The sequence below is a fragment of the Parus major genome, chromosome 2 (genome assembly GCF_001522545.3).
Source record: "Parus major isolate Abel chromosome 2, Parus_major1.1, whole genome shotgun sequence".
NCBI lineage: Eukaryota > Metazoa > Chordata > Aves > Passeriformes > Paridae > Parus > Parus major.
This window is the reverse complement of record NC_031769.1, coordinates 69,219,764-69,240,680: the sequence shown is the minus strand read 5'-3', so window position 1 is coordinate 69,240,680 and position 20,917 is coordinate 69,219,764. Positions and strand designations below refer to the sequence as shown.

The following is a 20,917-nucleotide window of genomic DNA, read 5'->3' as shown; positions in this document are numbered from 1 at the left end:
ATGTTAACAATGTTTCTTTGAAGAGAAAGAAGAGTTACAGTGAATGAAGCTCATGCTAATTAATAATGTTGGACAGACGCTATGCTTTTCCATGAAATACTGAACGAATATTAAACCAGAAACCAAAAGTTTTATTGTCCTTGACATTTTTCCAAGTAACATTGTTCACATTTTTCTAGTTTATTCAGTTTTTCTTCATAGCAAAATGACCAGGAACTACTGCTAGAGTTGGCTCTCTGAAATTAATGTTGTGTGGAGATTATCACTAAAGAATAAACTATTTTTTTATTTTTTTTTTTAAACGCTGCAAAGATGAGTAAATGCCCGTTAAAATCCTCTGCAAGCAAAGCAGTCTGGTCCCCATGCATGGGGAAATCCTCACTTTCCTCCTCCTGCCTCTATCACTGCATGAGAAGCAGTGATTATTTGCTGCTCTGTTGGGGCCATCCCTCCAGCTTCCCAGCCAGGTACACTCCTCACGCAGTGGGGTGGCTCTCTATCAAGGAGTCTCTGAGACCTCTCTAGAACAGAGCAAGAAGATGTTCTGCAGACTGTGGGACAAAGACTTTCTTCTGCCTGATTTTTGGTGTACAAACTCTGCAGAGCTTCTGTCCAGGACAGGCACTATGGGGTCTTTCATCTCCGTTTCAGGCTGGAGAGGGTGCAAGCCAGGCACCCACTGGTTGCCCACAGCCATTTGTAGATGCTTCTCAAGGCTGGGACCCCAGGTATAGTCTCTGCCAGCTGGAGCAGGTGGAAAGTGCAGGCAGGCAGAGTGGGTGGCAGCTCAACAAGTAACACAGGAAGGACTTTGCTTCAGCCTTTGCTGGCGGTGCTTGAGGCTGCCTGTGTGCAGAACTGGGACAACCCAGTCCTCCACGTCTCTGTGTCACTCCAGCAGACCTCAAAGCTCTCCCTATATCAGTTTTGCAAGATACCACTTCTCTATTTAAATCCTCTAAAATTGCAGCTGTTTGCTGAGGCTTCCCCAGTCAATCACGTTCACTGGTTTATTACTCTACCTTCAATATTTAACTAGAAATTATCAGCAACTGACTTAATCAAATCTGATCGTTTCTTCAGTGCATCACAAACTGTGGATTTAAAGGTGTCTCATATCCCCCTGCCTTAGAGCTGTCCAAGCACTTAGGGATGTGAGCTGCATGCATCTTGTGTTTGCTCTTCCTGATATTATCAAGTGATGCATTTTCATAAGCATGCCACATCTCCTAGATAAAATGGACACCTTGTTTTCCATATGTGCCATATTGTATTGCATTATGTTGTATCACTTTATAATACATTATATAACATTATATTCTACTATTTAATTTTACTTGAGTGAAATATTTAGAAAACCAGTCCCCTTATATTATGAAATTGGAGATCATTCTGGCAGTAAAACGTAGAAAATTTCATTTAGGCTGCATTTTGCTTATTATCATGTGATTGGCAAGAAAAATACTTCTTGAAGGAAAGATATTCTAAGGGCTGGAGAAAAGGTGATAGATTTTTGACAGGTAATACTATGAATTTATATTGCATATCCATCCCCAGGAATGTCACAATAGTATAAATAGTATCTGAATAAAATTTTAGTTTCCTCAGACATATTTCATGTCTGCTGTTATTCATTATTGGTAGTGAGACAATTAACAGGCTAATGATATAATATAGGCATTTAATTCTGCCATTTCAATGCCAAACTTACAGCTGTACCTACAAAGTATATAGGTAGGTGTTGTACCTTCTTTTATGTCTTTAAAATGCCTCAGCAGAACTGGGGGTCATACCTTCATGGTTCTGCTCTCCTTAATATTCTTACTGAATATTTCGAATCTGGGAGGTGCAAATGAACCAAGCAAGTAAGATTTTTCCCTGAGCAAAGTCCATAGAAATCTAGAGACTTGGACAGAAGCTTTTTTGGGAGAAAAATTGGTTAGGGAGGGAAATTTGGTTCTTATATGTATTGAAACCCTTCACATTGAAATATGGCAAGTCCAAAATCAAATGTAGTAATGTAGAGAGCATCACTGGAAGACATAGGCCAAAAGTAAGAAAATCAGTGCCAGCTTTAAGTGGATTTAGATAAACAGAAAAGTGAGTTTAGAAGAGATGAAAAAGAACACTTTTACAGAAAGTGTCCATCAATTTTTAAAAGGCAGAGATACCTAGGGTCTCTTTTATATGTTAACTGCTTAATGCAAAGAAGCATTCCTTGCTGTGCCCCGTGATACTGTACGGCAAGCTAGGATGGAGTCACTGGCATTCAAACTTTGTTTTATTGAAAATATGTTGTACTCAATAGAAGGGGTCAGTTAATTTTTTTTTGCTTGGATATGGACTGTGAACCTATTCTCAGAGGAGGGAATCAATGAGAAAAATGAGTAGATAGTCCTTATCTTCTCATATATGGATTTAAAAGGCATTGGGGAATAATGGTCTTTTACAAAGCTGCAGGGAGTTTGGCCTAGTTAGCACTTTTGTATGGTAACTTAGACTTTAATAAAGTATCAATTAGCACATGCAGAATCAGAGGCCCCTTCTGAATCAATAGAACATGGTTTGATGGTCATTTTATGAAGTAAGGCAGCACTTCAATGTGGTTACGGAGATTACAGAGTATCTTGAAACACTAAAGTCCTTATACTGGGATCAAGGGTACAACCTCCTGCTTGACAGGATATTCTAAAAGAAACAGTGTTTAACCATACAAAGCTCAGGATCTGATTTACCTGTCATGAAATTACTGCTGTTACAGAAGTGGGGATCCTCCAGAGAAAACGGAGTGCAGCTGGAGAGAATGTTTTACTCCCCATTAGCCCCTCAGCATGGCAATCCTGGACAAACACCTTCTGATCATCTGTTTCCTGGAAAGACCTATTTCTTATGATGATCAAGAAAAGCATGAGAACTTTTTTCTTCCTCTTTTTTCCTAATTATCATGAGAAACACTGATCATTCCAGGATTCACTTGGTATGTTCACATAAGCCTAACAAAAATATCCATGCCTGATAAGGTTTTTCTCTATCACGCAGTACAACCAGCTGGTTTATTTGAGTACTTATGCAGTAAACACAATTGGAACGTGTGGGTTCAGCCTAACAGAGGAGGAGACAAAGAGGTGGGAAGACCCAAAGAAATGATAGAGTAGCATAGACATAATGAGTCCTTGGACCTCTTATCTTACATTATAAGATGTGGTTTTTATTTGCATTTCAAGGTTATAGAAATGTAGGACTTTTCTAAATTAATTCCGTCTTTTGTGTGTGATGCAAGATCAAAGATCACCCAAACAACTTCCAAGATCACTCTCAAGCCTTTTATTAAAAGCTGAAAAAATATGAGATTTCAGAGGTTCTATCAGTCACCTGTTCCAGTTTCTTATTCTTATATTCTTAGAGATTTGGTTTGCTTGTAACCTAAATTACTCTTGCTTCAAAGTATGTTTATTTCCCCTTCACCTGTCCTGGAAACTAGGATGTAGCTCAGCACTCTTCTCATTATACCTGCTGGTATGCATTACACTTTTTTTAAAATATGTTTTTATGACCTCACCCAAATTTTGGTTTTCCAGACTCAGAAAATACAAACTTTTAACTTTTTCACAAGTCCTCTTTTTCCAGACCTCTGCTAAAACTTCTTGCTGTTTTCCTGGCAGCAGGTTGAGAGTCTGTCCATGTTTCCTTTTCAGCTGTGAGGTGCTGCCTTTTTATGCTGAGGTTGCCAGTAAAAATGCTTTACAGACACGACACAAGCAGCTTGCCCAGCATCCTGTGGACACGGCCCAGAGTAGCATTTTCCTCCTTTGGAACGAGCCATGCAATAGTGTTGGCTCCTGTTCATTTTGTGGTCATCTCCTTTCCTACAATGCTGATTCATAGGCTGTTATTCACCTCTCCTCCATGCCTGGGCAGTTGATTTTGCTGTTTCAAGGCTTGTGTTTTTCACTTGTCCTTATTGAATTTTCTGGTATTGATTTTCAAACATTTCTCCAGTTTACCAAGATCATTTTGAATTCTACCCCCCATCTTTTCCAAGTGCTTAAAAAATCTCTCAGCCTGATGTCCTTCTCACATTTTGTAACTGTTAGCATTACCATTCAGTGTTCTGGTCATGAAGCAAAATCCTGCAGGACCACTCGATGCTGATGCCCAGTTTAACACTGAGCTGCTGGCAGTGGTTCTTCAGGTTGTTTTCCAGTCTGTCACTGTCATTTCACTTGAGTCAAGATGCAGTGCATTTCTCTCATTTCACATAGACTAGGTCAGTTATCCTAACCAGAGAGAAAAATCAGGCTGGTTTCGTTGTCACCTTGTTCCTCACAAATACATGCTTGCTATTCCCTAGCACCTTATTATCCTCTAGATGCTGAAAACTTGGTTGTTGGTTCCAGTAACTTTCCACATATTAAAGTTATAATGAAGGCTCTGTAATTCAGTGGTACCTCTTCCCCACTGCTCCCTTCTCCTTAAATATACGTATAATAGTTTTTCTCTGCCAGTCCTCTAGGAAGTCACTTATCTTCTGTAATCACATGAAGGTATTCACTAATTTTGTCTATTGCTTTAGCTGGTTTCTGAAGTACCTGAGGGAAAATTCAGTGTGGACTGATTAATTTTGCAAGAGATTTCAAAAATGTAGGTTATATGACTTGAGAGAAGACAGAACTTAATATATAATATCCCATCAATTTTCACTGGGCACTGTACCTGGCTTTTGGCTAAGAAAGTTGATGAAGTAAAAATGGATCTATTTCTTCATGCTTCCCCCAAATTTAAAAGAGAAGCTGAAAAGCTTCAGAAAAAGGATGAAAATGTGGGAGAAACTGAAGGTAGTATTTCTACTGCTACATTTTTTTAAAGAGAAAAAATGATTCTTCAGTCAAAAGGAAGAAATCAAAACTCACGCTTCAGTGCATAAACTGATTACAAGGGTCAGCAAGGAATTGTTCTCACCATTTCCATCATCTCACAACAGTACAGTCTTATTTTTTATGGTTAACTAAAGATTATGTATCAAGCAGCATCACATTATTGACCTCAACATTGAGCACTGGTGCTTATTCCCATTGTTATTTTCTACTTCTTTTTCCCCTCTTTGAAACTTCAAATACAAAATAATTAATCAGACTTCTCCAACAAGGAGGAAGAAGCAAATTACATCAAGGCTGGAGTTTTCAGCTTTACCTTGAAGCAAAATTTCCTTGTGTAACCATCTTTCAGGCAAATTATTTACGTATGCATGCATGTCTTTCACATCTCATACATTTCCCCAGAAATCTGTAGTTCGATATCTAAGAAAAATACCACTTCTCCTTTTCTTATATGTTGCCTCATTAGGATTTCACTTGTGACAGATTAAAAGACCACTCAATTTCCACTTGGAATGTACCATCTTTCTAGCTTTCTGGTGTAATCCTCTTTGCTGCTGTTAGTCACAGCTATTCTGATGTTAAGTTTCTTTTGTCAGAATTTCTTTCATTTCTGAACTATCTCTTCCAAAGCATGCAAAGAGGGAGTTTAACTATTTGGAAGTACCAGCTACTGGCAATTTCCAAAGGCAAAAATCTCACTAGGGCAGAGACTTAGTCTGACAATTCCATCCTGGTATCTCAAAAGATTGAGATGCAGAACTTGCTGATAAAAATGCAGATCTGTAAGTAAGAAAGAATACATTAAGAAGGTATGCAAGAAGAATATTTCTGATGAAGTACACATACACATCTAATAAAGGATCTTCTAATTATTTGAGAGGTTACATGAAGTGCCTACCAACTGTGGGATAAATGGGCCTTGATGATTTTGCAGTTGCTGCTTGTAGGGTTTCTCTGTGTTCATGTGCTGTGTTCAGGGTCATTAGTTCTTCATACACCACTGGTGTCTCCCTGCCTAAAGAGGTGTCCCTAAATATTAAAGAGGCTCCAAACGACCTTTTAGTGACCACCAGTAACAGTGAATGGAAGCCTTACTTTCAGGCCCATACTCAAAAGTTTGCACTGATGTGCTCTACTGGATTGTGGAAAAGGCTTTAAAGCAGTGGGGAAGCCCCTAGAATTTATATGTGAATAAAATTTTTCTCTAAGACTTTTAACAAACAAGTGAAGACGGGTAGAGCTACAAAGCCTGGTTTATTATGGTTATGTTTTTCCCTCATATCTCTTCCTTCATACACAATAATTTCAGCTCCTTACAGCTGCCTTGTCATAACAGCTAAAATACCTCAGTTACTATTCCAGAACTGCAAGGACGATGATCCCTTAGTCAAAGACATTGTGTAAGTGCACATAATTTCCTCAGTGGGACATTAACCTGGTTATCCCTTCTCAAATAAACTTTCTAATCCACAAGGAGCAGATAGAAATGCTGGGCAAACAGTTGGACTCAATGATCTTAGAGGTCTTTTCCAACATTAATGATTCTATGATTCTATGAAATACAGTAATCTTTGGGATCTCTGCTTTCACAGTGCTAAGAGAATATCAGTGCAATTATATCACTGCATAAGCTCGTTTCTTTGGGAAATCAGACTCAAAACAGCTGCAGAAGATTCTTCCCTCTGAAGGACAGCAACCAGATGGCTCACAGCAGATAATGGAAGGATGGGAATTTTGGCCAAGAATACCTCAGCTCTTACAAAAGCCGCTATTACATCACCATTACAAATTGAATACTAAGACAGATGGAGCACAGGGTTTTGGATTCTTCTCTGAATGATTCACCTGTAACAAACAGACAAGCAAAGAGTTTGCCAGCAAGACAAACATTCTTTTATATTCTAGTAAATGCTTGTTCTGCTTAGCCATTAAGCAATCCAGACAGAGGAACTGCTTCATTTAGGATACTCATCTTATGAAATGGGAGGCACTGGGAAAGCTGGAAACATGTCCCAACAGGCTTATGAAGAGCACGGAAAATAGATAATACATACTTTTTTGTGAGGGGTAGATGTTGTTATATATTTATAGAGGACAGTTAGATAATATGTTACACTCTCCGTGGAAACTCCAACAGCTGAGTTTGAAGACTAAAACCTAGAGGCTGGCATGCAAAGCATGTGAGGTTGTTTTTCAGGCTTTATGGACCTTTTGCTTGCTGTCTTAGAACTGCGACAAATGAGGTCAGCACATATTTATTGCTTCTTACTTTATTCTTTCAGCTTGAAAGTGTCCTGTGAAGGCTAAGCACTCATAGAAATACTCTGTATTTCTGGAAACACTTTGAAGCTAGGTGATAAAAACAAGGTAGACTCTAGTATTTCAGACACAGAAGGAGGCTGAAGACTTCTGTTTCTTTTGCTGGTTTGGTTTCATATACTGTAGCTTGGAGATGACTTGAAAATGTTCATCTTGTTGATTAGTAGCCTGTGTTCTCATGCTCAGACAAGGCAATCAATGAGATCGGGGAGGTGCAGGTGCCAGTGTTGTACTGCTGAACAATGTCAGAGTCAAGAAATATGAATTCAAAGAAAGATTTCCACCTTTCGAGCACCTACATCTATTTTCTAAGTTAAAGAATACTCTTTCCCTATGAAAAGACACAATTTAAAAAAACAAACAACAACAAAGCCTACAAACAGACAAACCAAAAACAACAACAGAAAAGCCCACTGTCCAATATGTGCCAGTGGATGCATGCAGTAATTATGAGAGATGGCAAGATGGATTAGAAAAATATATTGCCCATTCACTTCTTCATCTTCAACAGCTGCTTTTGCAAATGGGTTGGTTTGGATCCATTTCTAATATGACAAAATGCTGTATGAAATACCAAATTAACAAGGAACACAGTCATAATGAAATTAGGAAGTTGTCTTCACCAGCAACAGCACATAGGCCCTTGCCAATCATTGGTTTTGATCTTCATGCATGGGAAGAAATATTACCAAAATATTACCTCTACCTGGTGCAGGCAGACAGATACTTCTCATATCTGTCACCAGATGGGAGATAACACCTTTTCTGCCTTGGGCATTTGGGGTTATCAGAGAGCCTTATCAACTGTGCAGTAGCTGTGGGATAAGAAAGAAAGAATTTTTCACTGCTACATGGAAATATGTCATATTGTGGGGACTAGCACACACAAAATGAAATGTTTTGTAGCTAAAGAATATGATCTGCTACCGTAGCCACCATGCAGCACCGACAGGATCACCTCAGGTTCAAAATGTAGTCCAGGTGTACAACAAGAACAGGTTTTATCCCATAGCAGGGGAATGGCAGATGCCTGTATTGCTCAGGGGCCTTGAGACAAGTCTGAGTAAAGGCTCCTGGTACAGCTGCAAAGAAAGGTCACACTTTGGGGAGAGGAAAGGTTTTTTGTTTGTATTTTTTAAATCATTATATGTGCTACTTTATATGAACATCAATTCACAATTTAGAGTTATTTGTACAGTGCTTTTGACAGCATGGCAAAAGTAGTCAGGATGTGAAAATTAAAATGAATTTTTGCTTAATAATGAAAGCATAATTAGTATGATTTTCATAGGTTTTGTGTATCTTTGCACATCCTTGATTAAAGAGGGGTTGTTTTATCTGAAATTTATTTGAATTTTGCTGTGTATTTGCAATGCTACACTTAGTTCCTGTTGAACTTCAGTTCCTGTTGAAGTTGACTTCAGCAGAGTTAGTCAGACATGCATGGAGCTTTAGAAGCCGTCCTGTACTTCTGTACTGCTCATTACAGTAGTATTTACGGTGCCTCACACTGAGTAAAAGCTGGGGATCAGATCTTCCCTTGATGCAAGTTATCAGCATAATTCTGTTTGGAAATGTTTACTTTGTGATTGTGTATGTCTTTCATTCTTTTTGATCTTTTTATGCATCTATAACCATAGGGCTGGGATTTATACGATGGGACTCCCTCTGTCGTTCTGTGGGATTTTTCACTCTGCAGACTCTCCAAAGCTTTGAAGGACTTCAGATCTTGAGCAAAATGAGTTCACTGATGTGTCCCAGGAGAGATTGTTGACTAATCTGTAGACGTAATTTTATGACTATGGATTGTATTTTGAGTTAATGTTTATGCACCATATGGTATATTGTCAAGTTTTATTGTATTTATAAAGATCTTAATAAAGTGAAGTAAAAATAAAAATAAAAATACATGTTAAGGCCAAATCTGCTTTCAAGAAAAGTAATAAAAAAAGAAATATTTGGGACTATAATTTATGCAGCCTGTTTAGAGATAACTAAGGTACTGCAAGCATTAGGATTTATAAAATCATAGAATCACAGAATCATTGAATGGGTCAGGTTGGAAGGAACCACAGGGGGTCATCTGGTCCAGTCTCGCTGCTTCAGCAGCGTCATCCTAGAGCACATGGCAGAAGATAGCGACCAGGCATTTCTAGCATATCTCTAATGAGGGAGACTCCACAACTTCTCTGGGAAATCTGTTCTAGTGCTCAGTTGTCTGCACAGTAAAGACATTCCTTCTCATGTTCAGGTGGAAATTCCTGCGCATCAGTTTCTGCCCATTGCCTCCTGTCATGTTGCACAGCACCACTGAGCAGAACCTGGATCCATTCTCTTGGAACAGTCCCTTATAGGTACTTATAGACATTGATGAGGTCCCCTCAGTCTTTCTTGAGACTGAGCAGGCCCAGCTCACTCAGCCTTTTCTCATAAGAGACGTGCTCCAGTCCCCTGGTCATCTTAAGTGCCCTCCACTGGACCTGCTTCAGGAGTTCCATGTCTCTCTTGTACTGAGGAGCCCAGAACTGGAAACAGCACTCCAAGATATAACCTCACTAGGGCTGAAAAGGAAACAAGCATGGCATTAATTTCTTAAGAAATTTTAGGTCCTGGATCAGCAGAGCCTCCATCCCTGGCAGGTGGTTTTAACACCCACTGTGGTGGTGTGTCTGGTGCAGAATACAGCCTACAGCTGCTTACTGACTGGTACTCCTGTGGGTTTATTGCAAATGTGTCTTATGTCAAAGCTGCAAGCAAATGAGGGTACAGGAGCCCTAGGAACTAATGTGTGAAAACATAAAGGAATAATCCATTTCATGGTGGGTAAAAAACTGCACAGTACTCCCACCTCCACCTTGGTTTAAAATATCAAAATTTAGAAATTCAAGGAACAAAGTAAACAGCCCATTTGAAGAATTCTTTTCAGTCAAATTTAATTTCTTCTTACTGTGGTCATTACCAATTTGTTTCATTTCTTTTGCAAAATACTGGGGTGAAAATCTTTAAATGTGTCATTAAACATAGAAATAATTTTCTTTAGCATATTGTTAGTGCAGTGTATGTGCTGCTAAGATATGTGACATATTTGAAACATTTACTTAAGAAGTGTCACATGTATTTGTGTATCCATGTACAGAGAAAACAGAAGGGGGAGTTTAAAACTGGTTGCTTCTCTTCCCCACTTTCTCGGTGTAATAAATCCCCTCAAAATTAATTTCCTCTGCTCAAGCAATGTGCCTGCATGGGTTCCACTAAGGTCTGTAGCATTCTACAAGAGTGCTCAGTCCACACAGCAAAATCCATTGCAAGGACCAGGCATAAAAGATATAAGCAAGTAATTAATTTTATGAATGCAAATAGTCCACTTATTTTCTGGGAGACCACTTGCTCATTGTGATGCGTACAGTAAGCGTGTCAGTAAAGCTTTTCAAGTCTGAGCTTTTTGGCTATAAAATCCTTGGCATTTATGTAAATATGTATTGAGCACAATACATTTCAATCCCAGTGGAACTCTCTGGGTGCCCACATGGTCATCCAAACTATTAATGTTTTTATCCTTTTGTTGGAAGTGCTGTTCTCTTCAGAACTAATAAGATAAATGGGTCACTTGCAAGAAATGCCAGAAGTTGGTTCTGTCAGTTATTTCATTTTCCTTTTCATCTTTGCCCAGAATTAGCTATTCAATTAAGAACAATTTAATTACAGAACAAATATGGGGGTGGAGGGTGAATGTCTGTAGAATTAGAGCATGAAGAGTAGTTCACACTTGGAAAATGCCTACTTTAATTTGCAATATGGGCTAAAAGAGAAATTAATATTTTCATTGGCATGCTCTTTTTTGTGTAGAACAATTAAGTAGTTCCTTTGTACCGTGTATAGACCACAAGTAGCACGAAGATCAATCAGATCTTCATGGATCTTTATGAAGCCAAAAGTCGTATTTGTAACTGCTGACTGACAAGAAAAAGGATTTTCAGCAATGTTTGCAAGTCAAGAACAGAGAAAGTAACCTAAACAACCGAGCTGATAATCAAATATTTATCACAAAAGCAGGGGCAGGAAAGGCATTCACTTTGGGTCAGGGACATAAACTGCACAGATACACCTAAATGTTTTACAATGGAGTAGACACCTGCGAGAAACAAAATGAAACATTTAAGTTATTTTTAAAAAATAAATCACCCTCTGAAGAAATCTCACAGATTTTGGTCATGTAGTGTTCCTGGCCTCAATTTTTGTGTCTCAGCAAGGAAAACAAGATTTTCCTCTCTTTACTGCCTTCAAATTCTTTGCACATCCCCATGCTGAGTCACAAAATGTGTTTTTGTAATATATTTCAAATGGCAAGCAAAGGCTCATCAATTCCATCCTTGCAGATTTCCTTAAGAATGCATTTTGAAGGGCTCCAAGAAACAATTTGCATTAAGGGAACATTAAAAGTTCAGTTCTGCCTCACTCAGTAATGCCAAGTAACCCTTCCTGTATGATGGGTCCCCCTGATTCCCTGAAAGGAACAGATTCTGCCTCCAAACCTGAGCCATCCATCTGTGGCAAAAAACACTGTGGATCATCTAAGTCTAGAGATCCCACCAAGCTAATACACCTCAAGCATCGGCTCTTATCCTAATCAAGCGTTGTGTCTACAGCTGAAGTGACCCTGTACTCACTCATCACACTCATCTGGTGAAGAAGCCATCTGCATGAGTCCTCTGAAAGACTCAGTCACCCATGGCCTTAACTGTAGCTCAGCCACCACTTGTGCTACCATACAGTTCAAACCCTAAGTGTGAGTGCCTTTTTATGCTGCTGAGAAATGTGTTCCTCGACATGCAGGCCTTGCAGATGCAGAAGCCAAGAGTACACACCTGGGGTTGGTGACACTGCAGGAAAAGGGACCCAGACAGATCAGCAGCATCTCAGCCCAGGAGTTAACAGAGGTCTTTAACCCTTTAACACTAAAACTAACTTAACTAACTTAACCCACTCAGCTGAGGACCTGAGACAGAAAGAAAATGTCATTCTCCTTCAGTCTCACTGAGGAGCCATTGTGGACTAAACATTGTTATTAATGGTATCAATTTGCCCTTAGGCAAGAGACAAAATGCAATGGGTTTGTGCCCGCTTGTTCATAGTTTTGGAAAGGCATGAGAAACCAGAAACTCTGCTATTAGCAAAGGAAAAAAAATAGTCTGTTCCACTTCAATACTACTGCTTTCTTCCATTTATACAAAAATATATGACCATGTCACCATGGGCTGGCATTAAATGGGGAAACTACTGGTACTCAAGGAAGGAACATCCTTTTATGAGAATTTACATTACTTAATGGCAAGTTTCCTGACAGATGCCATACCCCAGAATAAGATTGCATTTGGAATAAGAAATGTTCTTAGGGATATTGCTGCCAGGGACCACTGAGTTGTACACTGTTTTCTCAAAAAGGTTTCTCAAGGAACTGCACATTCAGATGACAAAAGCTGTTCTCACAGAGAGCCTGAAGCATTTACCTCACTCCTCTTGACCCTTTTTTCACTGCTTTTATTTATCTTGCTTCTTGATAATTTAATGCACATTGTTGGAGTCTGAGACACATGTGGATGAAAAGCATCCTGATGATCAGATTTCTTTTGCTGTTGCCTCATTACAGGTATACTGGTAACTCTGCAAGTCCATTTAACAATATCTTGATACCTTGCCTAAGCACTGTCAATCCTTGATGGCTAAACTTAATTGCAGGAGACATCTGACACCATTAGTTTTGAATTGGTGGTTTGAGAATTCACCTACAAACACAATTCTGATTGCCACAGGAATTGGTCCATCATGTTGTAGCACCTCTTTGCCACATAAACAAAAATGTAACTGATCTGTGCAGTAGATGGAATTTCTTACAGCAAAAACTCCAGGTAGGACCTTAGTTGCTGGATCATAGCCTGCCCCCAATTTCTCTTCCCATTGAAGGGCAGAGGCAGTGGAGTATTCCCTCAAATTACATTGCGGGGGGGGGGGTGTGAAGGTCTTTCCCACATTCACTCACCAGCAAAACATGGGTTGTAAATAATGTCCCCCTGACTTTGCTGAGAATAACTTGTTGTTTAGAACATACCAAGAGCATGGTGGGTGTACATTATGTGTGCAGGGTTTCAGGCTTCTTTCCCCAGTTTAGAGGTGTATTGGAGGTTTGGAGGCCTCACAGGACACAGAGAGGCAAGCCCTGAGCAAATAGTTCTTGGACTCCTTTGGCTGTGGGCATCCAGCAGGGACTGTGAGCCACATCCCTGCCTCTCACAAACAGCTGCCAACTTCTTCATGAAGTGACAGACTCACAGATTGCTGTGGTCCTTCTGGGTTTGTATGGCTTAGGTAAAGCCCCATTCTTCAGCTTTGCAGACAATAAACACTAACATATTACGTAGTCAGTGTCTAAACAACCAGCAGTTCTGGACATTGCTCTTTTTAGAAGAATTTTACCATGTTCTGTGTTCATAGTTTTGACTTTGTTGTATCTATTCAGGCTTAGGTTGTAAAGTTTTTCAAGGTAAAGGACCCATTACTTTGCAACACTTCACTACTGTATAGATTAGCAGAACCATGTGGTTGTACTTCTTCTGGGCTTTATACTTGGAAACATTATTTTGTGTAAATTTAGTCTTAGATGGCCATTTTGTCTCTGCTCCCCCTGTGGACATCACTTCCAGACTTACACTGCCATCTTCAGATTTCAGACAACTTTTGGATTATTTTTTAAATTTCTATTTCAGTAGATTTCTAAATGTACCCAGTTCTCCAGTTGTACCAGCCTTTATACTGGGGAATTCATAACCATAATCTTCTACTCTGTTAAAAACATTGCATTGTCTCAGGCTTTACTTTAAAGTCATGCAACTGTCTAAAATACTTTTTATTATTTTGAAATCTTTCAAGGATTTCAGTTGAAAATATTTGACAGACATCTCCTGCTACATTTATTTCCACAGGATAAAACAATTAATTAAGCCTAAACACCTAAGTGTAGAACAGGAGTAAAAGGAAGTGTGATCTCATGGCTTAAGACTCAGAGCTCCACATGCCTTTCCTAATAGTCTGTCATGAAAAAATAAGTGTTCTTTAAAGGAACAGCAAAAATACTGGACCAACAGAGGATGTATGGAGTGTTATGACAGAGTAACTTGCATGCAGCACTAGATCATTAAGTTCAGCAAAATGATGAAGGAAAGGTTAGTTACAATCCATAGCCTGGAGTGAAGTCACCCAGCTAAACTGACTTCATGACAAGAAAAAAACCCAGACTGATAAGAAACTATCCTCTGATACGGTCAGCATTCTTTTGCCTAAACAGGTCTTTAAGGATTGTGAAAGAAAAAAATGTGTTAGCATGACTTGCTTGGACATACAGTATGTGGCCATCAGCACTATGAAACATTTTGTGGGTTATAAAATGATTAACTGACCATTCAAATTCTAGAAATGTTGCATTTGTAGCAGCAATCAGCTCCACAGAGAGGAGGCAACAGAGTGTGAAACCTGAATTCAGGCAACAGAGAGGCTGAAAGAATAATTAAAACCAGAAATAACTTGGAATTTCCATAAATTATACTCAAAGTTTGCAATACAGCAATATCTGTATTTATGTAGACATGTGTGCATGGACGTGTGTGTAATGACAGTGGCATAGTTTCCAAACAGAAAGATGGTTGCCAAATATTGTTCTTCAGCTATCATAATTTTCCAGAATGAACTGTTTTTAAATATTCTCTAAGGACTTCTGATCATAAATATTTCTAAAGAGCATGCACTTAACTCATTCCAATCAATATCATAAAGAAACCCTACAGCTAAATTAGCAAAGCAGAGAACTCGTACTTATTGACTATACCCTGATGTTACTTGTACCTAAGGCTCCAGGTCTGCAGCTTATATGGTAATAGTATTTCTGTTTTCAAAAGGAGTGCATCCTAATCTTACATTTTTATATAGAAGATTAAATACTCCATAGCATATTTGCCTATTGAGAAAACTCATTTACCTTGAGGAAAAATGCATCCTCTAACGAATTTTCTTTAACTTTACAGGATACTGCATTTCTGAGAAACAGGATCTCTCCTGGACATCTCAAAGGACTACACAGAAGACCTACTTTTTTTCTCAAGGGACCCCAGTTACTGTATTTGGACTTTTAAGTCAGTCCTAGTATACGGATGTGGACTTCAGGTAGAATGAGCAATGCAAAGAACTTGTTTGGACTTGGTGTCTCCTTGTATTTTTGGGGACTGATGGACCTTACTACAACTGTGCTGTCAGGAAGTGCCAGGCCCCTCCCTGAAGGGCAAGAAGACAACCTGTCAGACAAGCTGCACCAGCGTATGAAGAGGAGCTGGGTGTGGAACCAGTTTTTTGTTCTGGAGGAATACACAGGAACTGACCCTCTCTACGTTGGAAAGGTAAGACCCATAGAGGGAGGATGTCTGTAAGAGCACCCATCCAGGATACAATCCCGTGTATCTGCAGATTGTGGTGAAACATGGGATGTTCCCTCAAGTGCCTTTGCCTTCTTTCTGGCAGTGACTTCATCCGCATTAATTTCACTTCTGCTCCCAAGAGCTTTTGCCCCATGTCACCTTTGTTTGGGAAGAATTTCTATTTCAAGGGGCTGTCAATATATTTGCCTATTTCAAAGAGATCTGCTGCATCAATCATCATCTGCAATTTGAGGTAGTGTTAGAAAATCTGCAGCAATCTTTCTAGGGACTCCTACAATGTCAAGGCAAAGCAAGGTTATATTGACATCTAAGGATTAGGAAAGAAAGGAAGAGTTTGTGATCATGCTTCTGTCCATGATCAAGTCAGCTAGAATCTGTAATTCAAAATCAAATTAAATAGGCAGTTTCCCTTGAAAACTGACATTTCAGTTTTTGTTTTCTGCAAATCTTCAGGGTCAGAGTATCTTCCGGCTTACCATATCTTGACTGCAAGTTAATTTTGTGTACTACAAAGAAGTTGCTCCAGATCTAGAAGGGTGGATGGACACCCCATTAAATCCAATTATGAAGGGTCCTACTTTTGGATCTCTTATACCCCAAGAACCTACCCATCAGTATAGATATGTGTAAAATATATTCCTGAGCTCATCCTATACCTACACTTGGCTATATTTTGCATTTACTATTCTGTGTCTCCTTGAAGAAGCTGTTGGAAATCAGACCAGTGACTACTGCTGTCACAACCTGTCTCACTATAACCATTCTCCTTTACTGTTTTTAAAGACCCTGAATCGCTGACCCTGTATTGACCCTGTTATTCAAAGTTTTACGGTCAGCATCAACTTTGCTTCTATTCTACACCAGGGTGAAAAATCTGGACAAAAATGTGGAGAAAGTTAATGTGCTTAAGTGCTTGAACAATACAATCGAGATTTTACATGCCTAGAATATCAGATACAGTTATGACAAGTGGAAACTACACATAGGTATATATGGAAAATAACTTAGAAAGGATGTCAGAAAATAATTCCTTCACATTTCATTGCTTTTTTTTTAATATGATATAGGCTCAATTTTTCCTTCCAAGCAATCCATCTGCAGGGGGAAAAAAAAATTACATATTCAGAGACCCAGTTTGGACTCATATTTATCATTCATAGTATCCCCATAGAGCTAAACTGTGCTCTCAGTCACACCAGTATAAATCAAAATGAATCCACGGGCTTCAGAAGACCTCCTCCTGATTTATGCCTGCATGACTGACGGCAAGATGTGCCCTCCTTCCTCCCACAGCAATGGCATTACTAGTGATTGCCTCCAGATGAGACCTCATTAGTCTTCATTCATCTGTGCACCTAGCTTTTCAGCTCCTGGTATCTCTATTGATTAAAGAAATTAATATTTGTTTTCAGGCAACTCCCGCCTTCGGAACAAGGGCCAGACTTATTATTTCACACTCTCAGTTACATCTGAAGTGACTTCAGGCTTCCACTTGTGAGCCGAATCTTAGGTCAAGCAAGCATGAGGAGAAAGCAGCTCATCTTTTAGACCTGGTGTTGCCATTTGTGTGCACACGCACTTGGCACACACATTCAGCAGCACTCCTGAGCTCGCTGCCGCTCAGCTTTGCCCAAGGGAAGGACACCAAGACGGCTCCTCATGGCCTGTGCCCGCCGCTCTGAGGCCCCGGCCGCCGTCACGGAGCTTCTCCAGGGCTGCCTGGGCGCTGGCTGCGCTCGCACCGGTGTGCACGCGGCTAATTAGCTCCCACGGTTAACAGGGCCAATTAGTCCCAGCACGGCTGGGCTGACTCGGCTGCACCCTTCGTAAGGTCTCCTCTCTCGGCAGTGCTCCGTGTAGTCCCGGCTCGGGAGCCCTGCTGTCAAAAGGGCCTCTGGGGCTCACACCTTCCATCCGTTCCCGACCCGGGTGCGGGGCTGCCCGCCGAGCGCTGGGGTGAGGGCGGCGAGGCCCTGTGAGGCAAAGGCTTCCCCTCGCCTCACCCAGCCGGAGGCACAGCCGCTCTCGAGGGGCAGCAGCCTCCCACAACTCATCGCCCGCCTGCATTTGTGCCTGCCTGAGTCTTGGGGATCCTTAGGAAAGGGGTCAGCAGGGAATAGACTGTGGGGTGAATTAATTGTTCTGGCAGGCCAGGAATTTTTCAGCCCGAGTCACCCCAGGCTGACTCAAAAATAGCTCTGTAAAGGCTTGCACAGAGTGGGGTGGAGGTGCAACAGGGCTTTCAGTCTGCTGCTGCCTGCTCGCACCAGCCCTCCAAAACAGCCCTGGGTCCCATACCAGGCCCAGCAGGGCCCCTTCTAGCTGATACCACCCACAACATCCTGAAACATCCTCATAGCCAGGCCTTGCTTTTATCCATCTCTCCAAACCCTTGTCAGAAGGAGAAAGAATGCACAGCACAGAGCCAGTTGTACACCTGGTTCTGGCTGGTTCTGTATGACTGGAGCAACCAAAAAAGCACCTTGAGTTGAACCATAGGTCCAGGTTTGCCTAATGCAATTTCCAAAGCTGCTGTGATTCTGTGAAGTTTCCTGGACAGCTGTTAAGGCAAGGTGCAAAATATGTTCTGGACAGGAAAATAAAAGAAACTCCTGATGTGAAGTCAGTACAATTTTTGCTTTTCTCCAGTGCTATGATAGTGATTTAAAGTACTTCAGCTTCAGAGGGTTCCTGGTCCTGTCACAGATAAATACAAGGCTTCAGTTTTCCTAGAGGTGGCCATTATTGGCTAATAGGATGAACCAGGGAAACCAAAGCCTCTTCATTTGCTACAGCAGGTATTTTCCACATTCAATGAGCAGCCTACACTGTGTCAGTAATTGAACTGGGGACACACTTCACCATTTTGCCATGTTGGAGACTCCCTAACCCTGTTTCAAAGAAGCATTTGAATCACAGCAGCTGAATAAATGAATAAAATGTAACCTCTCCACAGACTATCAATTTACATCAACCACACTCACTCATGCATCCTTACAAAAATCCCCTGCAGGTGCTACCTCCGTGGAAGGAGAGAAGGGAGAAATACATCAAGGATGCAGTCACAGACTGGTTAGCAGAGCTGTGTGGGTTCTCCCCTGAGCTGCTGACTGCAGCCCTACTCTCTTCCACCTGCCCTTTGTCAGGAAATGTGTCATTCCAATGCAGATGTAACATCCTTAATTTTTTGTACTATTCTCATCAAAAGAAGCAATGCGGGTTGACACGGTTAAAAATTTCTCAGGACTTACCAGCTTTATTCCTCCAATAATCCATTCTTTAATACAGAGGAGAAAGTACAAATTTATTCCTCCTACTCTGTATCAACCACATGGCAGCACAATTTATTGTACCACCCATAAGACAGAGCCAACTTAAAACTAGATCACTTTCCCAACACAGTGACTTTTATACTCCAAACAGCATCCTGATATTAAGTTTGGTGTGAGCTTCAGCCCCTTCAGACACCAAATTCTTTCAGATTTATGCAGTCTGGCAGTGTTATGTCTTTTATACTCTTTTTTTGCTTTGTCTAGAAAGAGCAGGTTATACAAGAAGCTGCAAAAGTGCTGCTAGTATTTCTTACTGCCTAGCCTTGGTTGAGACCCAATGTTTCGAACAAATCACAGTTAGACAGAGATCCTCTTGTACTCCCAAATTCTTAATAGCATGCCATGTTCATTCCTTGCTTGCTTCCTTCACAACTGCATTTATTCCAAACAGGGCTCTGGAGAGAAGGTGTAATTTAACCCATGGTTTGATTCATTATTTGCTTCTAAGTATTCTGAAAATTCCTGAACACCTACTGCTATGTTTAAAAAATGCTTCTTTTTTTTCTTTTTCTTTTCCTTCTTCTTCTTCTTCATTTTCTTTTCCTGTTCCTTTTCCCATTTTTTAAAAAAATTTCTTTTTTCCTTGTTTTTCATTTCTTTTTCATTTTTCTCTTTCTTTTATTTTTAATTTTTGCCTTTTGACTTTGAATTTGACTTTGACTTCCTCTTTCTCCTTTTTTTTTTTCTTTTCCTTATTTAATGAGGACTTGTTGGTGTTCCAAAACACATTTTCTTCCATCAGGCCTAGCTCTAATTCCCCAATCAGGTCTAACATGTGTATCTGTCTCAGCTGCTGCATTCTTTCACTGGTGCACTAATGCACTAAAACAAATGCCCAAGATGTAGCTTAGTGGTTCTGAATCAATTTGAAAAGCTATAATAGTGTCCTCCTTCTGGAAGAATCCTGTTTACTAGCTCCTACAGTGATAATCTCTGAGTTATGGGTGTTTAGGATAAGTAATGACAACCACTGTCTTTTTTTAAATTAATCACAAGATGGTGTTTCCTGAAGATATGCCAGTTTGCAGTCCTGGTGCCTGCATGTGAATTAATACACATGACAGCCATCTAAATTTGACTGTTTACCACTGCCAAATTTTTCTGGGCTTGTTCTTCCACTGTTCAGTTAATACCTCACCTGAGAGCAGCCAGCTTTTATCCAAAATACTGCTGTTTCTCAGATGCAGTAGCCACTGCAGGGATGGAGGCAGAGGAGGAGGAAGTGGCCTGACACAGCCATTGTCACAACCTGCACCTTTAGCTTCTGCAGCCACACTGAAGTGCTGCTGCCCTTAACACTCGCTGCCTAGCAGTCACTTGGAGTCCATGGGCCACCTCCATACAGACCTGTCTGCAGGCTGGGATATGCCATGGAAAACCACAGGATCCCACTTCAGCTGAAAGCACTCTGCCCTAAAATCAGAAGTGGGTCCAAGTTTTGCATAGGTCTTGTGACCTACCTGAGAGGAAAGTAAGGGGGACACCCTTCAAAGAATGAGCATCTCCCGACCAGACCCTTCACTGGGGGAAAAGGTCTTTCCACTCCCCAGTCAACAGGATTGTGTGTCCTAAAACAGCTGAGGACCTGCTTCACTGGCCCTAGAAATTCTATGGTCAGATAAGTCATTCTGTCCACATTCCTATTAAACCTTTTCCTATGTAATAAGTTATTGTATGTGTTTTTTTATGTTTTTAAACAGCTCAGAGATGAGATTTCTTCTTTCTTTCTTGAGATAATAGTCTGTAATCAATTGTACAAAGTGTGACTTCTACTTTTTGACAGAAATTATCCATTTCTGTTTGGATTCTTTCTTCAAATCCTGTGTTCATATATTCAGTTTATTATTCTAAGATTTTTCTCTCCAGTAAAAATATTTACCTAAGTTTGGCCCCATCCTCCAAGATTGAC

General features: G+C 40.3%; 1 protein-coding gene across 1 annotated transcript in view; it reads left to right on the top strand.

Annotated features, from left to right (window-relative positions):
* CDH20 (cadherin 20) overlaps positions 1 to 20,917 on the top strand; it is a 118,975-nt gene that overhangs the window by 65,750 nt on the left and 32,308 nt on the right. The window contains exon 2 of the mRNA XM_015619552.3: positions 15,269 to 15,637. Within this exon, the coding sequence (XP_015475038.1) occupies positions 15,395 to 15,637 (243 nt within the window). The 5' untranslated portion in view covers positions 15,269 to 15,394. The remainder of the gene's footprint in view (positions 1 to 15,268; positions 15,638 to 20,917) is intronic.